Below are 22,063 nucleotides of genomic sequence, written 5' to 3'. Positions count from 1 at the left end.
TGAAAGCTCATCTTTTCCTGCATACTAAAGAACATTTTAATGTTATGTCAGTTAATTAAAATTTGTTTTTATGTACTGGGAAGCTACATACAGTTACTGCTAGTGTGACAGTCTCAGGACTGAAGTTTAAGCTGTAAAACTTCGTATCTGTTGACGCGGATTAAAACCTCTCATTGAAATTAACAGGAATTTAAGCTTTCAGCAGAGAGGGAATTTTAATCTGGCTTGTCTGAGTTCAATTAAAAATCAGGTGAACAGTGTATTTCTATCACTTCATAAAATTTCCTTCCTTTGTTAAAACTCAGCATCATTTTCAATTTACACAGGATGTGGTGAAAACAAGTGATGCATCTATTCCTAAAGTTGCTAGAAGAGGAAGAAAAAGAAAGGTAACAGTATGGCTAATTATTTATGTTTGGATGGGTTAATACTGGTATCACTTTCTTTTGTGACAGATTATGCATAAGTTGCTTGACTTTTGTTTTGTTTTCACTCTTCCATCCCTTCTAAATAGCTGGAAGACTTGCAGGAATGGCAGTTCTCTCAGGGAATGTTTTAAAAGCCATAATTTTGTTTGAACTCAGTGTAGAGTAGGGAGTTCCCTTTTCTTACCAAATAGTACCGTGTAAATAAGAAAAACTAACATAAAATAACTTGTCTTGAAGCTCTGAAAAAAATGTTTAACATCATCTTCACATTGAACCAACACCTGAAATACTGCCCATTTTTGTGAGGTTGTGCTTTTGTGCTCTCTTCTACCTGGGAAAAATTGGTGTTCTTATGAAAGAAGCAGTTCCAGCTGCTAGCTTAGTGTACTCCAGCATCAGTGTTCATGTGGTCACACAGCAAGCTAGATCACGGCACTGATCCAAATAGAAAATAGATTAAAGTGGGGCAAAGGTTAATTTTAATTTGAAACTATTTCCTGATGTTTAACATGATATGTTAGTGCTGACAGCAGGGATGAGTGCAGAGGTGTACTTGTGGACCTTAGTGTGTTTGCCATAGGTAGGTAGCATACTAAATATCATTTGCTTCATGAAAAAGAAAGATACCCATTTATATATTCCTACAAAAACAATTAAAAAGAAAACATAATGGAAAGGAAACTTTTATTAAAAAATCTTAAAAATAAATCTAAAATAATATTCAATGAAGCCAAGTCTGAAACAGCAAGGAATTAACAGTGTATCTGTGAGTGTGCATATATTTGATATCAGCTTCTAAATGGGAGAGAAGCCTTTCAGGTGACATTAAAACAGCGACCTCATTCTGTACTTTTTCATAACGCACTCAAATCTTATGGCTGTGGTGTCTTTTGGTTTGTTTGGTATTGTTTTCTTAGTGTCATAACACATTTCAGGCCCCAGATGGTTTCTTTGTCACACTTAGCAGCTTCAGTTTTTTGTTTGGCACATGCTGTTTGTGGTAGGTGGTTTAACCAGAAATTGGCATTACTGCAGACCATTGCTGAGTCACCGAATGGTTGAGCTGCGAAGGGACATCTGAAGGCCATCTGGTCCAACCCCCTGCTCAAGCAGGGCCTCCTAGAGCAGGTTGCTCAGGACCATGTCCAGGTAGCTTTTGATGATCTCCACTCCCTCACCCACAGCAGAGGACTGCTTCTTGATGATGGAACTTTTTGTGCTTCACTACCTTCTGGGTCCAGCTGTTCAGCTGCTTTTCGATCCACCTCACTGTCTGCTAATCCTTCAACATACCGTTTTTCATTCTTCAGCAGCTTCTCTCATGCAGGACAGTGTGAGACCTTAGTGAAGTCTAGGAAGACAGTATCTGCTGGCCTCTGTCACCCCCGTCCTTCAGGCTGGTGATTTCATTATAGAAGCGTAACCAGTTTGGTCAGGCATGACTTCCTTTTGGTGAATCCTGACTACTACTGATGATCTTTTCCTTCATGTGTCTGGAAATGGTTTCCAGGATTAGCTATTCCATCACCTTCCCAAGGAAGGAGCAGAGGTTTTCTTGGTCCTGCTGCTTGCCCTTTTTGTAGACAGGACTGACGTTTGCTTTCCTCCAGGCTTCAGGCACGTCTAGTTGCCATGACCAAGCAAAGACTGTAGAGCGACCTCCCAGTCACATCTGCCAGCTCCATCAGGACTCATGGGTGTATCCCATCAGGATTCACCGTGGACTGGTGAACGTCCAGTCTGCTGAAGTATTCCCTGACCTGATCCTCTTCCACCAGAGGTACATCTTCCTTGCTCCAGTCTTTCAGCCTGTCCTCTGGAATCTGGGATTCCTGAAGACCAGTCCTGCTGGGAAAGACTGTGATCTTGGACACCTGGGCCTTTCCATTGTCCTGAGTAACCAGGCCTTCTGTTTCCTTCAGCAAAGGGGCTTTGTTTTCCCTAGTCTTCCTTTTGTCACTGACTACTTAAAAAAGCCCTTCTTGTACCTGGCCAGAAACAATTCCATTTGGGCTTTAGCTTTCCTAACCTGGTCCCTGACTGCTCAGACAGCATCTCTACATTTCTCTTAGGTCATCTGTCCTTGCTTCCACCCTCCGTAGGCCTCCTTTTTCTGCTTGAGTTTGGCCAGGAGCTCCTCGTTCATCCATGAAGGCCTCCTGGCATTTTTGCCTGACTTCCTGTTTTTTGGGATGTATTGCTCCTGAGCTTGAATAGTTATTCCAGGGGATGTGGTGCATGTTTGCAGACCAGAAAAGTGTTGCCTATGCAGTTACATGGCTTTGAATGCATTCCTTACATGCCTTCAAAAGAAACATGGTGTTTTCTCATCTTGGAATTGTTTAAAAAAATAAAATTTATCAGCTGTTTTTCTGTCTTACTTAAACAGTCCATCTATGTGAGATGTACCTCTACATCAGCCTTGATTTAAGTTTGTCTCATTCTTTCGAAATAGCTTGTTATCACTGGTTTCTAAAGAGAATATGAAGATAAATATGTTTGTCACTAACTTTTCTGTTGCTCCAAGCTGATGCTCCTGTATCCACTACACTAAGTTCTGTGAATGTTTTTTCCAGCTGGAATTTTTCTGTGTTCTTTTTATCTGCTTTTATGGAATGTTTCTGTGGGGAGATGCATATCATTTTTCTTTTTCATAAATTATCTCTTTACAACCCAACCCCTCTAAGATGACTGTATGGATTAAGTTTATTATGTCTGGTTAGTGCAGCTCGTACAATTTTTCCATTGTGGATAATTAGCTACAGAGCAGGTGTTCTTCTTAGTAGCTCCATCTACTGGCCAGATGCTGTGATGCCAGATGCTAGGGAATTTGATGGCATCTAGTATTTGTATATGGGCAAAAAATGAACTTCTCTGCTTAAAACTTGGTTTTGATATGCTGTTACGGTGATATTAAGGTTTCTTGTAAATCATTCTTTTACTTCCTTGTACCAAGATAGCTTTATTTTTCTGAAGATGAATGATGAATAGTTGAAGTGATTTGAAAAGTTACTGTATGAGGTAGTCATGGTATGGAGCACGTAAAGCAAGTGATATCTTTTTAAGATATACTGTTACTAAATTTGATTTTTTTCATATGTAGAAGCAATACAATAGTATGATATATTAATAATATATAATAGTATAATAATACTAACATTTAAAACTTTTGTTTGGAGAAGCAGTTGAGAAGTTGGTGCACTGTTTTTCACTTGGATAATGCATTCCTTAAATTAGGCTGAAAAACAAGCTGAAGCTGAGGAAGCAGCAGTAGTGGCAACAGCAGCGGTTGCAGCAGCAGCTCCTGTGACAGCGTCTCCAAAAGTAAGCCCCAAAAGAGGAAGACCAGCAGGTAACCTTAAAAAAGGGTTTTATTTTTTTTCTGCCACAGAAATACCTTTATATAATTAGAGAGGTTTTACTGTCTCTTTCCACCTAAACTACTGCAAAGTATTTTCTTATGCTAAGGATAGTCCTTGATAATAGATTGTAATGAGAAAATACCTCACATCTCAAACTGAAGGATTTAGGACATAAACGGCTTTAAATTGTTAGCATTAACGCTCTGTCCTCTGAATAAGTCTCATTGTTTTGGCGGGTACAAGTATCCCCTTCAGAAAAGCATTCTTCATAGATCACTGCTAAACTACAGACTATGAAGTAAGATTTCTGTGTGCACTGTTGCTCTACAAAGGTTTAAAAACGTACAGAATACCATTGAATAGTTAAATTGTTGTTAGAACATCCTTAAAGCATGAGTAAGAGAGCTGTGGGGAGATTGTGCCTGTAGGTGGAGCTCAGAGAACAATAAAAACAAGTAAAGAGTAGGAGAGACTCATTTAAAAAATATTTAAAACAATAAAACGATCTGTGTAGATTGACAGACAAGTGAAGTGAAAATACAACTACTTTATTTAAAAATATATAGTTTGAGCCAGTTGCTGAAAATCCGGTAGTGCTTGGTTTTTTTGAAGGTAGCAATGATCCAATCTGTTGGAATCATTGTGTTAAGCTTGCAGATATTCTTGAATTGGTTATTAATTACTTCAGTAGAAAACAGTTCTTGGAGCAGTGAAGTACATTGTATGACCATACAGTCTGGGAAACAGATAGGTAATACTTTATACTCGTCTGTATCTGCTGACAATATGAAAATAAGTTAGAGAAAGTGCAACCACAGTTAACTGGACTTAGTTGCTTTGCCTTGGAAGCTGTGAGGAAATTAAATCTACAGTCTCCCCCACAATTTCATTATATTTACTAAATGTACATTTGTAATATTTGTATGTGCTTTTGTCTTTAAAATGTATTTTGTTTGCACTAACTACTGTCTGTAAGAGCAGGAAAGGATCTGTAAGAGATGCTTTCGCCAGCTATATAAAATACCTTATTGTAAGATGTACTATGCATCATTTTCTAGTGTCAATATGATGCACGCATCTCTTGCTTAACAGTGCTCTACACTAACACCAACAGAAATTTAAACACTGAGTATTATGTCTCCTGATACCACAGTGAACATGTGAGACAAGCACACCCTGCAAGTTTAAAGCTGTAAATGCAGTGCACTGAGTATTTTTGTTTGACAGAGTTTGATGGGTTTAAGTGCCAAGAAGGCAGATATACTGTCAGATATACTGTCTTGCAACAATATGGCAAACCTGAGGAAATGCCAAGTTTTTCTGTATACCTTGGTGTGATGGTAGAACTTAAGTGGTTTGCTACCAAGTTAAGGAAGCTCCATGGTGTACTGAAAACTACTGGCACTAAACAGGCTCCATGTAAATGCGGACACTAAGTGACTTCTTTACACTTGTTTCTGGTTCTCTGATTTCAGGCTTGTTTATATCAGTTATGCAACATTTGAAACAAATTGTAATTGCACAGAGCGCAGAAAATATGAGAGAATTGGTAGTTTGAGACTGTGGTTAGCAAACAATCGAAGTATGAAATAGCACTACTTTTTCAAAGAGATCTTGATTAAAGGCTGGTACTCACTTAACACTTGAATTTTGTATGAAAACAGTTATTTTGGTTTAAGTGTAGCTTCTCTTGAGTAAGAATCTTTCCTCAGAGACAAGGAATTAGATGGTAGCTGTGGACTAACCTGTTATTTCTGTATAAAAACTAGCTTCTGAAGTAAAGATTCCAAAACCAAGAGGGAGACCCAAGTTGGTGAAAACACCTTGTATTTCCGAGAGTGACCCGTGAGTTATTTGTTTATTCTAATATAAAACTTCTTCATTGTTAACATTGTCCTGTATGTGAAGACTTCATATTTAGTTCCTGATTGTTTTTTTCCCCTCTAGTGGTCAATATGAGTTACTGTTTGTTTTGATGTTATTTATGGTTCTATATTAACTCTTGAGTTACTATTATATAGTACTATAATATATGAATACTATTACATAACTCAAGGTATACAATTGTATAAATCAAGGCAGAAGATCTTCCTCATTAGTAAAGTCTGTGCAAAAATCCTTATGTAACTGCATGCTTTGTGAAAAGATACTTGATAAGAGGAAGGCCAGATCATACAAAAGGAAAATGTCAATTTGTTACATTTTGTTTCAAAATTCTCTTCTGATGGTACCACTGAATTCCAACACTGTCAGCAACCTAAATTTCATACATATCCTCCATTGTCCTTGTGCCAAGCCTCTAGTTTTTCTCATAACGGAAAGAAAGTTCAGCATTAGCATAATTTTCTGTAGGTTAGCAAATGCACAGTTTCAGTGTATGTACACCTTAAATAATTATAATTTATAAAAATTACTTTAGTGTTTGCACTCTGGAATAGTCCTTGGTCCTGCAGATACATATGTATGTGGAGAACTTCTGAGCATTAACTTCTTGGGTTTGCATCTATGCATGCACAATATGTTTGCTTCATTAGAGCCTCTGTACTATTAATAATTAATATTTTCATTTATTATTATTTGCACTCAATATTAACATTCTTTTTTTTAGCATAGGTAATGGACAAGAATTCTAGGAAAAAAACTCACATTTTTTGACCACAGTCATTAGATGAACTGAGAGTTGATTAATTTCATAATTTTTAATATTCTGTTTTATTAAAAAAACCTTCCTGAATTGAGAGAACGTACTTGCTTTAAGTTCACTGTTACTAATGGATATGATGCCTAAGTACTGTTCATGTTTCAGTGTTACTGAGGAAGAGAAAGCAAAGAAAAAAGGACCAGAAGAAAAGTCTAAAAAACAAGGGAAGAAGGATGAAGAAAGTCAGAAGGAAGAGGAGAAACCAAAGAAGGAATTTGAGAAAAAAGAAGGAAAAAAAGAGGCTGAACCAAAAAGGAAGAATGCTGCAAAAGGGGTTTTTGCATCAACTTCTGATTCTGAAGATGAGGGAGAAGAGCAAGAGGGTGACAAGGTATAATTTTGCTTTACTGATCTATTTATTATAAAGGAAAGTAGTATCACTGAAGATATTTGAAGATACTTTTTTTTTTTCCGGGTTGAAAGGGACCTTAGAGTTCATCTAACTCTAGCCCCCCGCCATAGGCAGGGATACCACCCAATAGATCAGGTTGGCCAAGGCCCCATCCAGCCTGGCCTTGAACACCTCCAGGGATAGGGCATTGATTGAAGTTAATGCCAGATCTTAATAAATGTTGGAACCTTGTGGTTGGCTAATACAGAGATGCAGAATTCAAGTTGCAGAATATTATTCTGTCACATAGTTCTTTCAGATTTTTTTTCAGTGGCTTTTTTGTTGTTATTGCTGTTGTATTTGTTTTATTTTGATTTTTTTTTTTGTTTGGTTGGTTGGGTCTTTTTTGCTTGAATGCTTCTAAGAGAACATTTGGCTTGAAATAGGCTGTTGAAAGACATAAGGCCTTCCCAGTCATTTGCAATTTCTTTATTTTTGTGGTGGTCAGAATATTTTCTTCCAATTGGAAAAGGAAGAAGGGGGAAAAGGACTAAAAAAAAAATCAGAGTTTATCAGCATATGGAAGTCTTGTATTTAGTTGCAGGGAAAGCCAACTGTTGTCAGGTTGTTCCAAGAACCAGAGTTGCTTCAAAGACATACAGTGTAGGTAGGTTCACCTGTCTACTGAGACAAGGATTTAATCATCTTGCTTTACATTAACCTAAAGATTCCTTTTCTCTTTCCAATCCTAAAATCCCAAATAAAACCAGAAGAAAAAAGGAGGAAGAAGCTTGCAGACAGCTCATAGAAGAAACATTATGAGAGGCCAACATGAGAGAGAGGTGACAGAACGAAAGCGTAAGCAAGAGGAGCAGACAGACTGTGAACCGTGAGTATTGTCTAACATGCGATGTCTACAAATCATAGGAGTACTTTTAAACTAGCAGGAGAAGACAGTAGATGAAAAGATTCCAAGCTGGTTTGTACCCTGTTCTGTTTTTCTCTCCCCGCACCCTTCTTTTTGTCTATTTTACATTCTTTTTAAGTGGAGAGTAAAAAGCTCCTTTAAATCAGTATGTACTATTATGGGAGGATGAGAAGAACTGAACCTAGAAATGAAGTGATGTCAGTCTTCCAGTGCGTTGGAATTTCTAGCAGAGGACTGATCCTGGAGTGTGTTTAGAAGTATCCTAAGACTATACATTTGAGAATGGAAATGATATTCTGGACAGCCTTGTATTTTACTTTATCTTGAAGGCATTGTATTGAGACTGGTAGGACCTATTAATCCACGGTAACGGATAGTTTTGATCAGGTTGTGGAATGCATAAGGTTTCCTGGAAAACATTCCCTTCTCTCTCTGGCAGCTGGAGCACACTCAGTCAGATGAAACAAGAAAAAAATTACTCTGGCACTGCAAAGGCAGTTGACTGATACCAAGAGCAGTCCACATTCAAAAAATAAATTATCACAAATGAATCAAGCATAATACTGGATAGAAGATCCTGCCAAAAACTGGGGGGGTGGGGCGATAGGAAAAAATTTTACTTCTCAAGAGCTATTCTGCAAATGGGTGTAGAAGCCATCACCACAAGAACGTGATGTTCCCATCCCCACAGTTGATGGGAGGGCAGAAGAAAGGGAGAACAAGGTAAAAATTCTGAGAAAAAGGGGGAGGATAATGGCCCCTTCGTTTATAACAAAAATTCTACTTTTTTCACATCCGTTAACAAGATTGTAGTTCGTCTGGGGTTTTTATCCTCTACTCCTTTCTTCTCCTCTTTTTCCTGTCACTCCTTCTCTGGAAAGCTAACATAGTTATTCTGCCTGCCAGTGGCAAACTTAAGTGTTTCCAACTCCAGAGATAATAAATTGTGCTGAGAATTTTTGCAGCTTTTAATATATCACTGTTTAAATCTGACATACACTGACTGATTTCTGCAGTTAACTGTCATATGTTGATTTGGTTATATTAATCAAATTTCTTCTACTTTTAAATGGCTTTGGTATTGTATTCTCTTGTTGGTATATAGAGCTTTGTTTCAGGAAGATAAGAGAGGAGTAGTTAATGAATGTATAATGAATTTAATTGTAGCTGATGATTAATGGCACAAGATTTCAAGTTACTCTATTAGTACACCAAATGTAGGCTGATCTTGTTTTTAGGTTATCTTCCTCATCAGTTTAATCTACATTTTCTTGGTTGTAACTACTTCATTAATATTTACATAAATGTACTAACAGTGCTTTGTGTGAAATTCAAGGAAATCTTAGTGTTTAAAGGGCATGAACCTGTGCCACCAGTTGAAGTAAAATAGCTTATGTACTTGAAAATTGTTGTTTGTAACTGGATGGAGTATGAAAGGAACATGGAAGATGACAGACATGAAGGCCTGAATGTTTTATGGATGTGTATTACTAAATATTTAGTCATGACATGTTGAAATATGATTCTATCAATCTGCCTATAAACCTATAGTGTTTGGGTTGGAAGGGGCCTTAAGGATCACCCAGTTCCCAACCCCCTGCCATGGGCAGGGACACCTCCCACCAGACCAGACTGCCCAAAGCCCCATCCAGCCTGGCCTTGAACACCTCCAGGGATGGGGCATCCACAACTTCCCTGGGCAACCTGTGCCAGTGCCTCACCACCCTCTGAGGGAAGAACTTCCTCCTTATGTCTAATCTAAACCTACCCTCTTTTAGTTTAAAGTCATTCCCCCTTGTCTTACCACTCTACTCCCTGCATGACAAAGAGTCCCTTTCCTGCTTTCTTTGTAGCCCCCATTAGGTACTGGAAGGCTGCAGCAATGTCTCCCCGTAGTCTTCTCTTTTACAGGCTGACCAGCCCCAGCTTCTTCAGCCTTTCTTCATAGGAGAGGTGCTCCAGCCCTCTGAACATCCTCATGGCACTCATCTGCACTCACACTTCTTATGTCCTTCTTGTGCTGGGGGACCCAAAGCTGAAAGCAGGGCTCCAGGTGGGGTCTCATAAGAGCAGAGCAGAGGGGGACACTCGCCTCCCTCGCCCTGCTGGCCACGCTGCTTTTGGTGCAGCCCAGGATACGGCTGGCTTTCTGGGCTGCAAGCGCACATTGCCAGCTCATACTGAGCTTCTCATCAGCCAGCATCCCCAGCTCCTTCTCATCAGGGCTGATTATAATTATAAAATAAGGCTTTGAAACCCCTCAGTAAGGCAAGACTGAAGAGTTCGGAACAGGTTTAATGATCTTCTCTGAAAAAAAGTTTATCTGGTTTGAAAGATTTTTGCTTGTCTTCCTCTTCTAAGATGAAGGTACTTTTTTTTTTTTGTTTTCTTGAGTTCCAGCTTTACTTTTAGAAAGGCAATTAGAAAGAGCCAGGAGATTCTGGTTAAATCATAATAAATTTAATAAATTTTCTTTAGTAGTATTTGTGTCCAGGAGATGTAAGTTATCATTGATACATTAAAGGTCAGTTGTAGGATACATATGATGTAATAACCGGATGAGGAAGTTAAATCACATACTAACTGATTATGATTAACTGATCTTTCCATAATTCCCCATGGTAACATTAAATAGTAGTATTGCTCTTTTTTTTTCAGTTTACTTCTTTTTTGTCATCTTAAAGCATTTTTTCCCTCCAAAATTAGCTTTGTACAATGCCATTTTTCCAATTTGTACATGCAATCAAAACAGAGTGTAGTTTGCAAATGTAACTTGTCTTTATAAACCTGTAATTTGCTTTTTTGGAGGAAAACAGTCTGTCAGTGTGTGATTTATCAGCAATATCACAGCTAAGTAAATAACTTTTATTTATTTTTTTCAGTCTATGAAAACCAGGGCTTAGTTCATTGTGTTTTTTGCATGTTAATGTTTTACAGAGATAGTATGTCAAAACATGACATCTCATCTAAAAACTAAAGAGGAAAAAAAGACTGAAAAACAGATGTTACAATTTTGTAAATATACTTTAATATTTTTAATAGGCAGAGTAAAGAAGAAGGCAAGAAAACAGAAGTTAAGAAGATGGAGAAGAAAAGAGGTTAGTTTAAAGAAGCTGACAGAATATTTTGGGTCACCTTAAACTTTGAACAGAATTAACTGCCTGGATAAGATAATCTACTGCTAAGGGTGGCATTGGGATTTCAGTCCAAGTTGTTTGATCCATGACTGTGTCCTTCAGTGAAACAGGACGTTCTTGTTCTTCTGTGTGTGTTCTTCTGTGTTCCTTCTTCAGTGCGTTATAACAGTTCTCTGCTATTCCTATTTTACTGTCATTCAAGACTTTAAACCTTTTCTGATGATCCCTTCTGATGGTGAAAAAGAAACAAAAGTTTCTATTCTTTGAATCGAATCATTCTAGTTTTCCCTTCATTTTTTCCTTTGTCTTCTCATAACACAAGATAATCTGGGGGACCTCTTGAAAGTATTTAGATATTACCTTTTACTGAGCAAGAGGCTTGTTCTTCCTAAGCAAGAGGCTTAGATTCAGATTATTGTGGTCTTGCCTACTAACCCAGAGTTGCAAACTGACCTTCACAGGGATAAGTCATTCCTTTTTTAGTACTCCTGTCTTTAAGGGCAATCCAAACCACTGGCTGTAATTTGTAATATAGTAAAGATCCACTGGCATGGACTGCAAGAAAATCCACCGCTGGCAGGGGAAAATAATTTATCCAAACCCATCCAAGACGACTAGACTTAAGTTCTGTTTGTGTGCAGTATTCTTCAGAATACGTACCACTTGAGTACGGGCAAAAAAAATAGGCATTTGGCACATAAATGTGCATGTCCATCTCAGATTTGTCTTTCCCGCCTCCTGCAGAATGTGTGCTAGAGGCCATTTTATTTGGATGGATTTGGACTATGACTTAATTTATGTCCAATTTACTGAAAACAAAACCATCGATATCCAGGTATCCTGTCACTTAAGGTTTTCCAAGTTTGTAGCTGTTAGTATTTATTGAAACTTCCCTTTTAACCTAGTTGTGAAGCAGATGGTGACAGGTAGATACTGAAACTGAAAATTATTTTCAGCTTAAAATTCCTAAGGAGAAAACTTTGCAGGTTGCCAATAGTGTCCAGTTTAAACAAACTGTGTACTTCACTTCAGGTCATAACCCCTGTGGCATGCTTGAGTGTGCTTGAAAGGTTAACTGAATTGGGCTGCCTGTCCAAATATTAATGCATACTGTTTTTAATCTTCAGAAACATCAATGGATTCCAGGCTTCAAAGAATACATGCAGAAATTAAGAACTCCCTAAAAATTGATAATCTTGTAAGTATGTGTCTGCTGTAGAATTCCAGCAAGAAATACATACATGTTTGTTTTTAATTAATATTCTGAGAATGAAAGGATTTTTTTCTTCAATTTGAAAGGTAATGATACTGTTTAAACGGGGTTACTATAGACATTAAAATATTGATGTCAGCAGGTAAAATTGGTTTTGTTTAAAAATACTTCAGAGTAAATTACCTATCAGAAACATTCAAATAAGATGAGCCATACAGGAACACGAGAAGGAAGCAATGAGTCAGGTAGTGTTAGAGTATCTGCTGTAAGGGATGGAGACCCCTATCTGCTGTCTCAGCTCATTGTTGAAGAAAGCTTTCTGCCTTCTGAGGGCTCAGATTCTTAACGCTACTGACAGGTGGCTGAGGCTTGTGTGGCCTTCAGGCTTTTTATTAACTGCTGCTGTTTTTCCAGTGATACAGTCAGGGGAGACCTGCAAAGTACTGAGTATGACTCTGGCTCTGAGAGTGATGTTCAGGTGCACTGTGGACCTGAGTGGTGGTCTCTGTCTTCCCAATGAGAGGAAAGGGCTTGTGAAGGAATGCATGGATCCTGTGGGTCAACAACTGGTTGACAATTGTGGGTCAACAATTGAGCTGATGTGATCAACAGGATTTGGCTTCCAGATGATGGAACCGCTGAGGATCAAGGACTGCAAGGAGACAACAGGATCCACCTGACCAACTGGAGAAAGGTACCACTGCCAAGAAGCTAGTCAAACTGGTTAAATAGCTTTAAACCAAGAGCAGTAGTGAAGGAAAAAGTGAGGAAATGGTGGACCAGGATGGCAATACGTGATGCAGGGTGATATGAACAGAAGTAACCTTGTTATCAACAGAACAGGGCTGAAGTGGAGTCGCTAGAAGTGCATGCACAAAAATGAGGAAATACTGACAGCACAGCATTACCAGGAAATCTCTCAGCCTTTCTAGAAAGCACAACTGGGTGCCTCTCTGAAGTGCAATTACACCAATGCACACTTTGTGGGGAATTGGACAGAGGAATTAGACATCTATTTGCAATTGCAGGTCTGTGGTGTCACTGGGATCACAGATTTGGTGGAATAGTTCATGGAAGGTTGATACGGATGGTTGCTGCCATCCTTTAGGAAGGACAGGTGCCATGAAGGCAAGGCAGGAAATAACTATGTGAGAGACCAGTGGATCTTTGCACTGGGACGGATGATTAGCCAACTGAGAACTTACAGTCAGGACTAGCAGGCAGATAGACAGTGGTGATATTGATGAGAACATCTCCTGCAGATCACCCAATTAGAAAGAGGCTGAGAGAGGGTCGTCTTCAGGCAGTTGAGAGACACCTTAGATTCAAATGTCCTGGTCCTAGGAGGACCACCCTGCTATCTGCTGGAGGACAACATGGAGATTACACAACAATCCAGGAAGTTTCTGGAGTGCGAGAAATTTCTAACACAGATGATCACGGAGCTGACAAGAGAAGACCTCCTGTTGGACCTGATCTTAGGAAAGAACTGGTCAGGGATAATAAAGGCAGGGGCAATCTTGGCTGCAGTGACTGTGAGATGGTAGAGTTCAGGACCCTGGGAAGAGGGAGCAGGAGAAAAGTGATCACAGCTTTGGACACAGGAGAGCAGACTTGGGCCTTTAAAGGGACCTGCTTGGAAGAATCCCTTGGGAGATGATTCTGGAGAGGAAAAGGGGAACAGGAGATCTGATTTGCCTGAATTACCTCCTTAAGATTGGTCCATCTTGACAAGGAGGAACATAAGCAAACATGTCAGCAGGGCTGCATGGATGAGCAAGAAGCTCCTGACTGAATTCGGACATGAAAAGCAAGCACGCAGGAACTGGGAACAGAGACTGGTGACCTGAGAGGAATAAGCAGACACTGTCCAAACATGGATGGATGAACTTTGAGGAATACCAAAACCCACCTAGAATTCTTCAAACAAGAGTAATGGAGCAAATATCTTACAATACTGGGAAGAACATTGGTTATAGAGCTACAGCAAGGATACTTAGCTTATCATAATTGCATTTATTAATTATTAAAAGAAAAATAAATACTAATTTCTATTGAGAACATGAACTACAGCTTTATTCAAGATGTAAAATACTATTGTGACCTGGGCTGGAGACTAACCTTAGTTTTAAATAGGAAGTAAAAATCAGAGAAGCTGAAGGTAAGGGAATTGAGAACTAAGTATTATAGGAGGAAGAATTTAGCACGATGGTTCTTAGACATGGACCAGAAAATCATGATTGATTCTGGGTGTCCTCCACAATGTGTCACTCATCAAACTTTTAACTGAAAGCTCTACACGAATACAGTTCTGTGTATCAGACATAGCTGCTTAATTTGTTTAGCTGCCTTTTCAGTGGCAGGTCACATGGAAAAAATTGTATATGGAAAAGGCTGAGTATTTGCAGAACAGCTGTAGGTAACAAACTACTAGAATTGTGAAAGCAGCAGAAAGCTTGGGTTGGTATAATAAAGGTATGAAGTTGTTTCCTGGTTTTTGTTCTTTATTTTATGTTATTCGAATAACATGTACCTTTTGGTATGTAACTAGTGGTAATGCAACTGGTAGTAATCTTTGTGTTTGTACGGATTGTATAGATTGTTATAAAATGAAGTACATCATCAAATTTAAGGGTATTTTAGGAATGTATCGTCAAGTGTGGAAATGAATTCAATATGGCTATTTAATGAGTATTAACATTTAAGTGAAGTCATCAAACTAACTTCTTGTTTATCTACAGGATGTGAACAGGTGTATTGAGGCTCTTGATGAGCTTGCATCTCTTCAAATCACAATGCAACAAGCTCAGAAACATACAGAGATGATTCTAACTCTCAAGAAGGTGAGATCAGCAATGTCATTCAAAATACTGTTTTCTTAAATTTACATGAGTGTTATTTATTCCTTCGGAGAGTGAAAATACTAAGATATTTCATGTTAACTTAAGAATTTCATCTAGCATTTGATGAAATTACATAGGTATATACATGCATAAGTGGAACCGCCTATTTTATCACTTTGATTTCAGATACGGAAATTCAAAGTTAGCCAAGTTATCGTGGAGAAATCTACAATGCTATATAACAAGTTCAAGACCATGTTTCTGGTCGGGGAAGGAGATTCTGTTCTTTCCCAAGTACTAAATAAATCACTTGCTGAGCAGAAGCAGCATGAGGAAGCCAATAAAACCAAAGAACAGTGGAAGAAAGGAAGTAACAAAAAAATGGAAAAAGAAAAGGACCAAACAGGTAAATCATGGTGGTTTTAATTTCTTGTAATATAAAAGACTTAGTCTCCACCCACTTCTGAGCCAGCTTCTGAAAACGTTTGATGTACGAATTCTACCCATCTATTTACACCTTCGCGTATTTGAAATAGTCAAGGATAATGCTGCTGTAACTAAGTTTAAAATGCAGGGGTAAAACGACTGTTTTCCACTGTTATTTTGCCTTTACTACATGAAGGCAAGGGCTTTTGCAAGAAATGAATTCATCATTTTTTACTTAGTAAATTTTTTAGCTCCACTACTTTGTGAGAAAAAAAAGCTTTAAGCATTAGATAGAACGACATCCTACCTTCATTCTTCAAGGAGCTTTTTGGTGCCTACCTTGCTTTTGGTTTCCACCTTGCTTTTTACCAGCCTCTTCCTATGTCATGCATGCTACTATATGTAGCAGTAGCTTTTAACCACTTACATGCTACTTAGTAGCATAGTTCAGTCTAATAGTAAAGAAGTTGTTGTCATGTAGTCAGAAGAAGCCTTTATGCCTAAGCATAAAGCAGTACTATTCCAGATTAATTCTGAGTGCTTATAAAAGTATAGCACAATATTGAAAGCCTCCTATGGTAAGGAGGCTCTTCAGTAACTTACGTCAGTAACTTAAAAAAGGAATGAAATGCAGTAAAGAGTCTACTTGTGTTTTGAAATAGGACAAAATGAGGGAGACATTGGGAAGCTGGGTTGCAAAGGAATTTAAATCCTTCAAAGTGTAAGAGTTCTACCCATCCGTTAAAATTATTTAGGTTCTTGATGTCCACAAGTATTGGAAAAAAGTTGAATTTAATTTGAACTTGAATCCTGGGAGCAAAACTATTTCATCAAAAATGAAACTTTAATCACCTGGATCTGGGAAAAAAAAACAAGTAACTGTAACTGAGGTGACTGAGGATGCCAAGGGTTCAGAATAACTGTAGTTGTATTTGTAACTACTAAGGAAGAAAGATGACATTGAAATCCTGCCATTTATTGCAGGAGAAGTATGTATGATGTAGTGGGGGCTCCACACAGATCTTTCCCCAACCCTGTGACAGGCACAGGGTGGTAGGCTGACCTTGGCTGACGGCTGGGTGCCCACCACACAGCTCTCATTCCCTTTTCTCAGCAAGACAGGAGGAGAAAGTAAGATGAGAAGGTTTGTGGGTTGAGATATGGATAGCAAGATTGCTCGTCAGTTGCTGTCATGGGTAAAACTGATTCAACTTGAGGATTATTCTACTCGATTCTAATAGGGAAAAAAATACTGGAAACAAAAGCAAAATGAAAAAATGGGGCATCTACAGCTCCTCTGGGCAACCTGTTCCAGTGCCTTACCACCCAAATAGCAAAGAATTTCCACCTTATACCTAACCTAAACCTACCCTCTTTAGGTTTAAAGCCATTCCCCCTTGTCCCATCACTGCACACCCTGACAATGAGTCCCTCCCCAGCTCTTCTGTAGCCCCCTTTAGGTACTGGAAGGACGCTGTAAGGTTTCCCCCCCGTAGGCTTCTCTTCTCCAGGCTGAACAACCCTGACTCCCTCAGCCTGTCTTTGTAGGAGAGGTGCTCCAGCCCTCTGATCGTCCTCATGGCCCTCCTCTGGACTCACTCCAGCAGATCCATGTCCTTCCTGTGCTGGGGGCCTGTTGTGGTTTAGCCCCGGCGGGCAGCTCAGCTCCACGCAGCTGGTCGCTCACTGTCCCCAGGTGGGATCGGGGAGAGAATCGAACTCATGGGCTGAGATAAGGACAGTTCACCAGGCAAAGTAGAAGCCACACACGCAAGCAAAGCCAAACCATGAATCCATTTGCCACTTCCCACAGCAGGCAGGTGTTCAGCCACTTCCAAGAAAGCAGGGCTCAGCACGTGGAATGGCTTCTTGAGAAGACAAACGCCATCACTCCAAAGGCCCACCCTTCTTCCTTCTTTACCCCAGCTGTTGTTGCTGAGCATGACACCACACGGTGTGGGACACCCCTCTGGCCAGCCTGGGCCAGCTGTCCTGGCTTTGTCCCCTCCCAGCTTCTGGAGCACCCCAAGGCTCCTCGCTGGCAGGGCAGCATGAGGAGCTGGAAAGGCCTTGGCTCTGTGTGAGCACTGCTCTGCAGCAAGTAAAAACATACGTGTGTTAGCACCACTATTTTCATCAAAAATCCAAATCATAGCATAATACAAACTTCTGTGAAAAAAATTAACTCTGACCCAGCCAAAGCCATGTCAGGGCCCCAGAGCTGAACACAGTATGCCAGGTGGGGTCTCTTGAACTGTCCATCTGGCTTAGAGTGGTATACAGAATTCATGCTCAAGTGTATGCTCAGAATGCATACACACGCTCATTCAGGCTCAGTCTCTTACTGCTCAGAATATAGGTATGCATTAGTCCTATTATTTGTAGCCTGGCAAATACAAGAGGAACCTGAAACCTTGAGAAATGTTTTAATTTCCCATCATGTAAATTATGGGATGAGGTACATTGAATTTTCAGAAGTTAAAACACTATCGGTTCTTGCTTTTTGTGTTATTTCAGCTGCTAAGTATCAAGATGATGGGAAAACACTTAAATTGTTGGAGTTGATATATGTAACAACATTATTTGGGGTTTCTTATAGTTTGGGGTTTCTTATAGCACAGTTTTGCTGCCTGCTGTACTGTTTTTTTTCCCCTGCCCTTTCATTTTAAAGGTTCAAAAGTTCTGAATGGAGGATCTGAAACTCAAGACACCACCGAATCACAACACAATGGAGAGAACACTGATGAAAACAAAGACAAGCCTGAAGTTGGGAGTAAGAAAAAGTGAGTTAGTAACTTTAATGAATTAAAGATTTGTTTTGTTACAGTAAAGTGATGTAAACAGAACATGAATAGATTGAAGTTACTTAATCATGTTGAGTTACCGTTTTCTTTACAGGTGTTTTTTTTTCAATTTCAGACAATAATAATGGCATACTTTTTTTTTTAAGATTTTGAATGAGCATTTTAAAAATTACTTCCTTCACTGCTGTAGTGGAAGTTAAAAAAAAAAACAAAGATGTCTTGTTAGGTGAAAAACAGCATGCAGGAAGGTAGGTCAAAGTACATGCTTTCCACTGTATTTTAGACTGCTTAAAGCAAATGATGTCTGAACCAAATTTTACAGAAACTAAGAGGATTGATCAAGTTTTGTTTTTTTTTTTTAATCAATTTATCCTGATCAGTAGCCAAACTACTTCAACTAGTGGTCTGTAATTATAATTGTAGTATTGCCCAAATGCAGATAAACTGCAGGCTAGAACTTAGACCTGTGAAACTTTAGAACTCTCTGTAAAACGTGATGGTATATAATAATGCCAGAGGTTGATGCATTTACCTTTTTCCAAACAAGATGCCATATGAAGTGCTTGAGGGTAGTATTTAAACCTTGGTCTCACTGAAAATGCAATTTTGTAAAAATAAATAAATAATAATAAAAATGGAAGCAATGAATCTCTTGCAGAACATGAGGAATACATAATAGAATTTAGTGAAAAATGAGGGGAGGGTCTAAAATTATCCTTAAGCAAAACTGTTTGGTTGGAATACCAATTTGTTTTTTCTGAGCAGTTCTGCTCTTGTGTTGAGAGATTCTTGTTGTCCAGCAGTATGTATTACTGCAAGCTTTCCTTTCATTACCATCTTCATACAGTCCAGGAGGAACTGCAGTTGCCTGGCATTCTTCTGGCTGCATACCAAATTAAAAATGTATGAGGGTGTGTAATATTAACCATTATTTACAGTAGGGTAAACTTAAAAAAGAAAAAAAAAACACCTTAAGATGACTATGAATTTGATTTTTGCTGAGAGGTAGCCTTAGAATTACCACTTTCTTACTATACAACTTTCAGAAATGACACTTGGGAATTTTCAGCCAGTGATGAGGATGCCAGACCCTCATCTGCCTTCAACAAATAGCATGTATAGGGAGCATAATTAAGACGTGAGTGTAGATTCCCAGCACAAATTACAGAGCATAGCACATTCCTTAAACGGGAGATGTGGTGAAAACACAGTATGGTACTAATAAAGTGCAACACCTGAGCTACTTGAAATCAACAGCAAAGCAGATCAGCAGTCAAATGTATTGGTCCAAGTATTTAAAAATAAACAACTTAACTGGTTGACTAAGGCATCGTTTTTCATGGCCTGCTCCTTTCTTCTTTTCTGCGGAACCTAACACAAATTTTCCAGTGGCAAAAGGAAAACCTTAGTCAAATTTCCCTTTATATTTGCTATTAAAAGAAAAAGTTTAAGAATATTTGGATGCATGCATGACACTGTAGTGGACATTGGTGAAAAGAAACCTAAGGTGGATGCTCCAGATACTTAAATGACATGCCTACAACAGGCTGTTGAATATAAACACTCTCAAATAAGCCACTTTGAGGCAATATAATTTATACTTTTAACATTTCAGTAACTGTGATTGTGTGCGTAAAACTTGTAAATATAGTCCATGAGGGAACTAGGTGGGCAGTGTCATATTATGCTAATAGACATTTATCTTTTTATGTGTTTGTGGTGTTTGCTGTGGCCTTGAACTCCACACTTTCCAGCACTTTCTCTGACCTAGCTAAACAAGGAAATCAACCCCACTCCATGCAAAACCTTGTACAGCTGCCTGGGAGCAGTTTCTCTGGACTTAACTTATATCTGTTAGCAAGTAATGAATATAAAACAACTTGTAAAACCTCTTATGAATATCTTGGATGTTAAGTAATCTATCCGCATACCTGTTTAAATTCAAGCAAGCTACAGACTTATGTCTCTCCATCATATAAAATTCCTTACAGTCAGTATTTTTTTTAATACATGTATTTATTTCCGGTGCTCTGGTTTTTGCAAGTGAGCAATTGGTAAGCAAAATGACTGTGAACAAATCATGAATGTTAAAAACTGTTCCTACAGTTCCCACTGCTGAATCTAAGCAAATAATTTGTAAACTTCTCAAGTGCAGAGCTACCTATTACGTTCTGGAATTTTACTTCCAGAACATAAGGGAATAAAGGGAATTTTACTCCCTTTGTTACTTAGAGGCAAGACATAATAATGCCTTTCTGAAAAAGTACTTCAAAAATTTTCAAGTCAGAAATTGTCCAATACTTCTGTAGCTATTTGTACTTTATGTTCTCTGCTGGTAGAGATTTCTATTGCTTCCTGAGGTTACTTACTGTTTGGAACACACAGTGCATTACTCGTGACTACAAAGAAAAGTGGTATCGTTATGTGACAAAAGCATACTCCACACAGGAAAAAAGCCAGAGTGCTTTTCCACTTGAGTTGACATTACCAGCAGCAGACTGGGAGGATGACCTGAATGGAACACAAACCAACCTCTGAATGACTGCCACTCATGTCTGGTCACACGTGGTAATGTGGTGACAGTCACTGCTGGCTTCAGTCTAATGTTTGGGGGTAGTCAACTTAGGAGAGAAAGCAAACAGGTGGCATCGGTTCCTGCCTCAGTTCTCCAGACTTACCTGCTGCTGAATGCGTATCAGTATCATTTAACTCTTGTCTGTGTAAAAACATTCATCTGGAGTAAGACTTTACTTCAGTGCTTTTACATTGTCATTAATGTTAATTTATTATATTTCTAGGACATGTGGCGAAGAGAGAGCTTGAAAAAACAGCAAAAGAATCTGCCTTCAAAAACAAATGACACCATTGGAGTCTTTTTATAAAGGGGATTGAAGAGGATTGCTAAGTTTTGCATTTGAAATCTATACACTGCTGAAAGTTTAAATAATTTTATAAGCATAGTATTTTGAAGTTAAATTTTGTGGAATTAAAGCCCCTTTAATCTTGGTTTAAAAGTATTTAAACACTTTTGCCAATAGTTTTGTCCAGTATTAACAGGTAACACATTTCAAAAAATTAAAATTCCATTTAGAGAAAAAATGCTTATATGTTACAAGACTTAGAGTTGTAGTATATTTTTCTCTGACTACTGTATGTTTGTCTAGTTAATAGCAGGAAAAAGTGTAAATACTTTTACTGCCTAATTGCTTCATTTGTATAAAATCTCTTCCTATGATACTGACCTCTGTGCATAGTTTTTCAACTCTCGTGGGGATGTCTTTTCACTGTGTTTTGTAGGAGCTGGAAGCAGCATTTTTATAGTTAAAAGGTTTACGTGTGAGTTTACTTAATCACTTTCTTAAACAAGCTGAGTTTGTTCTTGCAAAACTTATTGTGCCAATGTAATGGAATGTGACTTCATGGTATGCATTTGGTATGATAAGTATGCTAGAAAGATACCTGGTGTTTTCACCAAAGCTGCTGATGCACACTGGTTGGAAAACAGTCTTGAACAATTTCTAAAATTAAAGAATTTGAAGTGATAAAAAGAGACTGGTTCTTAATAAAAACTAAAACAGTCCTAGGAACTGCACATACTTCATTTTAGTACTATTTCAATCTTGAGAGCTTTGCCTTGGCATTAACTTGGGGATTTATAACCTGAATTAAAAAAAAAATAATAGTGAAATATAGTGAACTCCTTACAAAAATTCCTAAAGGCATGAAAGGGAATGAGACCTGCTTAAGCTTCACTGAAAAATTTCTTCAAACACTTTGTCTAACATCAGACCTAGGAAGACCTTGTATGTGAACAGAAAAGGGTATTTGACGGAGGAGGGCCAGGTTAGAAATTAAGTTTAATAGTTCTAAGGAATCTTTTTTGGGTCTTC

At 38.5% G+C, this 22,063-nt stretch overlaps 1 protein-coding gene across 4 annotated transcripts in view; it reads left to right on the top strand.

Annotated features, from left to right (window-relative positions):
* The window catches only part of PSIP1 (PC4 and SRSF1 interacting protein 1), a 35,228-nt gene extending 14,197 nt beyond the window's left edge, over positions 1-21,031 (top strand). For 3 of the 4 annotated variants that reach the window (XM_050716511.1, XM_035569720.2, XM_050716510.1), the window contains exons 7-17: positions 327-389; positions 3,666-3,780; positions 5,560-5,635; positions 6,597-6,822; positions 7,593-7,711; positions 10,793-10,848; positions 12,015-12,085; positions 14,842-14,943; positions 15,130-15,349; positions 18,041-18,152; positions 20,972-21,031. In XM_050716511.1, coding sequence (XP_050572468.1) covers positions 327-389; positions 3,666-3,780; positions 5,560-5,635; positions 6,597-6,822; positions 7,593-7,711; positions 10,793-10,848; positions 12,015-12,085; positions 14,842-14,943; positions 15,130-15,349; positions 18,041-18,152; positions 20,972-20,996 — 1,185 coding nt within the window. In that variant the 3' untranslated portion in view covers positions 20,997-21,031. The remainder of the gene's footprint in view (positions 1-326; positions 390-3,665; positions 3,781-5,559; positions 5,636-6,596; positions 6,823-7,592; positions 7,712-10,792; positions 10,849-12,014; positions 12,086-14,841; positions 14,944-15,129; positions 15,350-18,040; positions 18,153-20,971) is intronic. The other variant, XM_050716512.1, reaches the window with a different exon arrangement.
* Positions 21,032-22,063: the final 1,032 nt, after the last annotated feature.

Source organism: Cygnus atratus, chromosome Z (genome assembly GCF_013377495.2).
Source record: "Cygnus atratus isolate AKBS03 ecotype Queensland, Australia chromosome Z, CAtr_DNAZoo_HiC_assembly, whole genome shotgun sequence".
Lineage (NCBI taxonomy): Eukaryota > Metazoa > Chordata > Aves > Anseriformes > Anatidae > Cygnus > Cygnus atratus.
Note: the sequence above shows the minus strand (reverse complement) of the source record. Positions and strands in the feature narration are given on the sequence as shown.